Source organism: Leuciscus leuciscus (assembly GCF_965113295.1).
Source record: "Leuciscus leuciscus genome assembly, chromosome: 6".
In the NCBI taxonomy this organism is placed as follows: domain Eukaryota; kingdom Metazoa; phylum Chordata; class Actinopteri; order Cypriniformes; family Leuciscidae; genus Leuciscus; species Leuciscus leuciscus.
In genome coordinates, this window is record NC_138730.1 from 21,755,142 (window position 1) to 21,763,108 (window position 7,967).

At 40.1% G+C, this 7,967-nt stretch overlaps 2 protein-coding genes across 3 annotated transcripts in view; one reads left to right on the forward strand and one right to left on the reverse strand.

The window, feature by feature from the left end:
• Positions 1 to 7,967, forward strand: part of glula (glutamate-ammonia ligase (glutamine synthase) a) — a 116,724-nt gene that overhangs the window by 37,372 nt on the left and 71,385 nt on the right. The gene's annotated exons all lie outside the window — the stretch shown is intronic.
• tmem275a (transmembrane protein 275a) lies at positions 467 to 7,507 on the reverse strand. 2 transcript variants are annotated; one of them, XM_082172188.1, is made up of 2 exons: positions 6,487 to 7,507; positions 467 to 3,463 (listed from the first exon to the last, which is right to left on the reverse strand). In XM_082172188.1, the coding sequence occupies exon 2, from the start codon at positions 3,331 to 3,333 to the stop codon at positions 2,689 to 2,691; it is 645 nt and encodes a 214-aa protein (XP_082028314.1). In that variant the 5' UTR covers positions 3,334 to 3,463; positions 6,487 to 7,507; the 3' UTR covers positions 467 to 2,688. The 2 variants fall into 2 exon arrangements, with proteins under 2 accessions (XP_082028314.1, XP_082028315.1); XM_082172189.1 differs by lacking the exon at positions 6,487 to 7,507 and adding an exon at positions 4,032 to 5,096.

Here is a 7,967-nt window from a genome sequence, read left to right on the forward strand (position 1 = left end):
TGGCTAATTCATATGAATTTGTACAATCTTATTTGTACGTTTTTGAACGATCTGCTTACACCCCACTGACAGTTACATTTATGGGTGGACCTTCTTGCTTACCTTTTTTTTTTGTATAAATCATTGTACGAAATCACACTAAACCTCGTGAAATCCTTTTTATATTCATGATTTTTTTAGATTCTAGTGGCTGAATTTGGTTTTGTGACTAGAAAGTGAACATCCCAGTTAATAACACAGTTTCAGCTATGAGCTTGCTTCTTCACATACTATTTTCTTAACAGGTAAGCATATGTGAAAAGTAATTGAACCTCTTGTTTGAGAGAGCTATCCATATAGCATGTCAGTCCAGTGAAGTAAATGGGATCAGCCTCGCAACCATTGTAGCCACACGTTACATCAAATGCAGTTTTATATTGCTTGAAATGACAAAATGAAAATACATTGCTTGTAATGTATATTCTGGCATGCCAATAGTGGTTTTTCATTATGTAATGTAAAAAAATTTTCACAGATATACTCAAAAGAACAAAGAGAAGGGTTCAGAAAAGACAGGAGTCAAAACAGGTGTGGACACAATTCTAATTGAATTATGCATGTGGGAGTTAAACAGTGTGTAATTATGATGTGTACAACTTACAAAACACACAATTCAATTTTTCAGTGCCAACAATACTTAAAACATTTTACTCAACGTGGCCTTTTGCCAAATTAATAACAATAACGCAAATCGGCATTATCAAAACCTTTCAACCCGCATCTCATTGCACTTCCCTCCATTTAAATACCTGTTTGAAAACACACATGGTAGAAAGTAATGAACACATCTCTATAAACACAGCAATACCACATAACCAAATGTTCTCATTTGACATTTGAGTAGCCCTCACTGGTTTGATCCTGAGATCACTGTCATTATTAAGGCAGCATTCAATTCATTCAGACTATAGCAGATGTGTAGCAGCTTACAAACAAAGATGGACGTAGTTTGTAGGGTCTAATATTATATAAACATGCCAATGTTTCCACGGCTCCCTATCCAACTTCTCGTTTCCCTAAAACTACATGGAAAGCTCACAATCCAGTGACAAACAAGCGGATCCATGAGTTTAATGTTTCTCTTGAATTCATTGAGGATTTATGATGCACTTTTTGTAAGCATGCAATACATGTTGCGCTTTCTTCAGCACCCATCACCCATATGACTTATAATAAATATACAGAACTATATTACACAGATGAAAGTACATGAACGGATGCAAATGAAAAGAAACACCAGTACAGAATTATTACAGTAAAAATCAGCCCTTTTATCTGGTTGGAACTGATGAATATGACAACGAGAGAAAATCTAAAACCGTAGCTACTTTTAAAAACTTCATTAGATCGTATTCATTTAAAAACAATTATAACTGGATAATGTCCTTTGCTTTTTCAGCGACCGAAAGCTGCTTTTAGCTGAACTCTCTGGTAGAATCAACATGAGGGAAATGATTTCGCTGTTTGGTTTGAACCATCAGTGTGGGTCAGTGATGGAGGGCGTGTTTGAGAACAATTCTGGCTCTTGCTTTCAAATGGCAAAGGAAAACCAGGGGGCACAGAGACAGTGAGACATTTTGTGGAGGAATACTGTGAGCAGATGTAGGCAGTATATTCAGATGTTACTGTGCTGTTGACGTTAGACAAGTATTGACAACAGAAGAGGGATACTAGGAGGAGAAAACAGCCTTTGGCAATCATAAGGGAAAGAAATATCGTTTTACTTGGCAGCATTATAAACCACAGTGTAAAATAAAGACTGAAGGCTTGCGGCTAGTTTCTTTTTTACAGAAAAATGGACCGTTGGTTCATTAAATAATGTCACAACTCTCATGAACAAACAAATTGCAACAACAGAACGAGTACAAGCTGAATAACGCGGATACGCTTATAATTTTATTCCGTCTGTCATTGAAGTCGAACTACCTGTCCAATTTGAACTCGAACTATGGCACTGCTTAGCAACTTCGTTTTCTAAGTCACAAGAAAAAAACATCAGTACTTCCGCACAGTGTCGCGGTTTTTTTAAGCATCCGATAAAGACAAAATCCAAAGTGTTCGGCCACAGAGTGTCATCGAAAAAAGACTGTTTACCCTTGAATGTATTTTACTGTTTAAAATGACAAAGACAAAATATTTAAGAGAAAATATACAACATCTCTGTTTTATTGTCTGTGCACTGACATATGACAATGCGCAGTCTAATGTTTTTCTCCGTTCTGTTTCTTAGGCTCGTCTCCAAAGCCATCTTTACACAACAGCTGATTCTGTCTCTTCTGAGCGCAGTAACTGTGAATGCTCTGAGTAACAGTGGCACAGTATGAATATGTGAAGCACGCCACAGTGATTCACCTTTCAAGGCTCTCTCTCTTTGGATACGAGAGCATAAGAGAACACAAAAAGCTCTTCATATGCTTCTCACATACCTCTGTCATTTTTATTAGGGAACACATGGCTTGGGCCTCGCGGACTCCAAAAAGCAACCTGCTGGATTTATGCGAACGTTTCAATTGTTATTGCACCTTGTGGCGCAAGCCAGCTGTGCTAATCAAATGAATTCTTCACACACAGTGCTTGTCTTCCCTTCTGAAAACTATTTACATAACGTAATACCAGCCCTTCTTCAGAGAGCGACCTAAATTGGTAGCTTTAAGTGGCGGCGCAGTCTGAGGGCAAAGTGAGCCGGACTGCCCCTCCACCCCCTGTAGAAGCAGAAAAGGCTGCTGAGCTGGGTCCGTTGGCCTCCATAGTGAAGAGCTTGCAGGCTCGTGGAGGGACGTATTCCGGGGCGGGGACAGTGGCATTGGCGGCAGTGGCGGGAGCCTCTCTTTCGGGGCTGGAGGCGTGAGAGGAGCAGGGGGAGTTGGTGGGGCTGAGCTGCACAGCTGTGGTGTCCTGCATTGTGTGCTCGCTGGTCTCGATCTCAAATGCAGCCCCTCCACCTAACCCCCCTCCGCCCCGACCCATAAAGCCCAGACCGCCACCTGCTTTGGACCGACGAGAGCTCTGAGGCGGAGGCAAGCGGCTGCAGATGCAACAAGCCCCGAAGAAGGAGAACGCCACCAGCAAGAGTATCGGTCCGATGATGATTGGGGGATTGCTAGAGGGTACAAGCGTGCTGAAGGCGAAGGCGCCCACTAACGTGATGTTGATGCCCGCCAACATAATACACAATCCACATGCGCAGCAAAGGGCAGGAGAAGGTAGACCCTGAGGGCGGGATTTCCGCTTCTTGCGGGTCTGTGTTTCCTTTTTGGGCACTGATGTGCCAGAACTCTGTTCACTGCAAACCATATTGGCGAGGGTCACAGTTACAGCGTTGCGGCCGCAACCCCACTCACAACCGCCAAGTCCTTATCAGCAAATTGTAGGAAAAGAGCATTGCTTCTTAATGGGTGCTTGCTTCATACGGCTGGGAAGCTACCTGTAGTGAAGAAACAGAATGAGTGGCATAATTTATTATAAACTGCAAGTGTTGTCAGAACTTTAATGTAACAAGCATTATGAGATGCCATTTATTGAGCTATTAGAATCTGTTTGTTATTGTTGAATGTAATTAAATTACTGGGAATAACACAGGTGGTTCAATGGAAGGCCACATGATGACTTAAACTTCATCAAAGTTGACTTCTCCAGCAACTGTGGTCAGTAATAATAAAGACAGAGCACATAAAGACAAACACTACATTTGACACTAAAACTTGTAACTTATCCCTAAAATCAAAGGGAAATGATAGGTTAATAACACTAATGTAGAAACACCTAACCCTGGCTGTAAGACTAAATTTGACATAAACTGTACATTTGACCCTCAAATCTGATTGGTTGAATGGAATATTGTTCCAGGATCAACAAAGATGTTGATCCAGGAACATGTACTTGGCGAAATCAGTTTCTGTGGTAAGTTTAATGTCAATTATAAAGTAATTCAGAATTTTGAAATTAAAGGGATAGTTCACCCAAAAATGAAAATTAGCCCATGATTTACTCACCCTGAAGTCATCCTAGGTGTATATGGCATTCTTCTTTCAGATAAATACAATCTGAGTTGTATTTAAAAAAAGTCCTGACTCTTCCAAGCTTGATAATGGGAGTGAATGGCTGTATGACTTTGGAAGTCCATCAAAGCGCATTTATTCATGATTAAAGTGCTCCACGGCTCTGCGGGGGCTAATAAAGGCCTTCTGAAGCGAAGTGATGCATTCGTGTAAGAAAAATATCCATATTAAAAAAACTTTATCGACTAAAATAACTAGCTTCCGGCAGACGGCCTACGCATCGATTTACACCAAACCCCTGAACCCTTGATAACCTTGATTCACGCTCATTATAACTCCGCTCATATAACACAGATTGTATTCATCTTAAAGAAGAATGCCATATACACGTAGGATGGCTTCAGGATGAGTAAATTATGGGCTAATTTTCATTTTTGGGTGAACTATCCCTTTAAAGGACTACCCCATTTTTCAGCCAAAAATTAAATTATGTCATTAATTTCTCACCCTCATGTCGTTACAAACCTGTAAGACTTTCATTCATCTTCGGAACACAAATGAAGATATTTTTAATTAAATCTAAGCCAGTTCTGTCCCTCCATTGACAGTTCACACAACTACCACTGATCCATTTAAATTGAGCGGTTTAGTCCAAATTTTCTGAAGAGACACAATCGCTTTATATGTGAACAGATCGAATTTAGGCTTTTATTCACATATAAACTTAAGCGAACATAAACAGAAGCTCAACCGAACTTGCTTGATGCGCGAGAACAAACCTCATTGGTTCTTGCAGAAGCTCAAACTAGCTGCGTAACACGAGAATGAACCTCATTGGTTCTTGCGGAAGCTCAAACGTGATCCGTAACACGAGAATGAACCTCATTGGTTCCTGCAGAAGCTCAAACGTGCTCCGTAACACGAGAATTAACCTCATTGGTTCTTGCAGAAGCTCAAACTTGCTGCGTAACACAAGAATGAACCTCATTGGTTCTTGCGGACGCTCAAACTAGCTGCGTAACACAAGAATGAACCTCATTGGTTCTTGTGGAAGCTCAAACTGGCTGCGTAACACAAGAATGAACCTCATTGGTTCTTGCAGAAGCTCAAACTTGCTGCGTAACACAAGAATGAACCTCATTGGTTCTTGCGGATGCTCAAACTAGCTGCGTAACACAAGAATGAACTTCATTGGTTCTTGTGGAAGCTCAAACTTGCTGCGTAACACGAGAATTAACCTCATTGGTTCTTGCAGAAGCTCAAACTTGCTGCGTAACACAAGAATGAACCTCATTGGTTCTTGCGGACGCTCAAACTAGCTGCGTAACACAAGAATGAACCTCATTGGTTCTTGTGGAAGCTCAAACTGTCTGCGTAACACAAGAATGAACCTCATTGGTTCTTGCAGAAGCTCAAACTAGTTGCGTAACACATGAATGAACCTCATTGGTTCTTGCGGAAGCTCAAACGTGCTCCGTAACACGAGAATGAACCTCATTGGTTCCTGCAGAAGCTCAAACTTGCTCTGTAATACGAGAATGAACCTCATTGGTTCTTGCAGAAGCTCAAACTTGCTGCGTAACATGAGAATGAACCTCATTGGTTCTTGCGGAAGCTCAAACGTGCTCCGTAACGTGAGTTGATTAATGTTTATGTGAATAAAAGCTTAAATTAAATCTGTTTATCATATAAAGTGATCGTGTCTCTTCAGAAAATTTTGACTAAACCGCTCTATTCATATGGATTAGTTTTACAATCTGTTTATGAACTTTTTGAAGCATCAAAGTGTCAGTTGCGTAGCTGTCAGTGGAGTGACAGAAAGCTCTGATTTTATTAAAAATATCTTCATTTGTGTTCCAAAGATGAACAAAAGACTTAGAGGTTTGGATGACACGAGGGTGAGGAAATGATGACAGAATTTTTGGGTGAACTAAGTTTTTGTAAAAATGTTGTTACAATATCTTAAACTAACTTACAGATAACTAATTAACAGGTTTTACTGTAACATTTTCCATTTACTATATAATTTGACATTTTTGACAGTGAATGGCTCATTACTCAAGTCATGAAAAAAAAAAAAAAAAAAAGATGTTTTCACAGTCCCATTTTCCCTTATATGCAGCTGTACTGGAGCTTTTCACAACACCAAGGTCACATTTTACTTTCTGAAGACTTAGGAAGCTAATCATTTCACACAATACCCGTTTAAATTACATTGTTTCATTAACTGTGTGATGAATCTGTTAAATGCGTAGGTACTAATAGAAGCGCAATGAGCAACCTCAATGCTGGTTTTACCCCTACCGGATGTGATAAGCGCATGAGACGATTAAATGTGGTGAAAGACATCGTTTAAACAAATACACGCGAGCTTTTCATGCTTTATGAAGACTAGGCAGTGATTTAGAAATATCATCAGCGTCTCTTCTTGAACAAGAAAATGTCTTACCGCTTAGTCGACGTCCAGAAGAATTATACAGGCTTGATGATGAATTTCTATGGGTAGGATATAGGCTACGTGCGAAGCCTGTCGTTTAATTCCCGAAGTCGAAAACGCCGTCCTAAAAAATACGGCGTCTTTCACGCGGGTTCCGCTACCCAACTCATATTAAGATCAATACTCCTGTCACTCAATGCACGTCAGCCGCGCTCCATGCGCTGGATTCGAGTCTCGGCAGATTCTGACTGACAAGATTTCCCTCACTAAACGAATATTCTTTACAAAATGAAAAGATAATCATTCAGAGTTGTAATATTTTCCATTCATGTTGGCAGTAACAGGTTGCACAGGAGCCCATGTTGATCAGTGGTGTGACTGTGAATGAGCGGGTGGGCATGTGTGCATGTGTTCAATGAGTGTTTAGGGGGGAGGAACCCTCTCATCATCATCATCAGCTATATGTGCTCAGCTCCTACATCGCTTATGATAGTAGGCCAAACGAATCCGACACACAGATACTGCTTCCCAAAATTCCATAGGCCTACTACTTATAGTAATGGAATAAAAATAATCAAAAAAAAATATTTTTACATTGTTTGAAGGAGACCCCCCACATGCACCCGCAGCATAAGTAGCCCAATTCTGCGGGAAAACCGCAACACTGAAACTGAAACCATTAGGTGATGGTTTTAATGGTTAACGCTTGATGGTTTGTAATGGTATTTTAAGTGGAAACCATTAGAAATGCTGTGATGGTTTTTATTTTTTATTTTTTTTTCAGCAGGGTCTCCCCTTACAAAAAATATACCATAATTTACAGTGTAATCATTTCCAGCAAAATACAATATTAGGCCTAATTTATTGTTACTTCTGTAAAATAATAATAAATTCATGTATGATGGTTACCGTGATATAAATATGATGTGAAGGTCAGCCTTACTTTGTAAAAGGAGCCTTATAGGACCAATCATGTGCACACACTGTGAACATGAGATTTATAATTGATGCCTGAATTGTCACCATACTTTGTCTGCAGCTATGGTTACCATGGTAAATTTGTGTAAGGTCATCTATACAAAATGCCTCATTATGAAACCCCATTATCCTTTAGTGTACTTTGGATAGTTGTGTTGGCCATGAGGTCACTATAACCATGAGCACTGTAATGATCACACAGTTCATTTCTCATTTTATCAGTACAATTTTTGGTGAATGACTTTCTGTAGTTATCATTTCCTGCCTTTTGAATAAGCTGTACTGTTTCTTCAGATCATCATGAAGCTATTTTTTCCTAGTCGTCTGAAACTTCTCTCTAGTGCTGTTGTGTGAGACACCCGGTACAATGGTGTATAATTCAGTCATTAGCGTACGTCAGAGCTCTTAGCAACAGCAGGCAGTGTCCCTCTTGGTTGTCGCCATGCAAGGACAGAGACTGCATATTCAGCCTTAGAGTGTCACTGATGGTCTGCGTGGGATGCACAATGATTCTG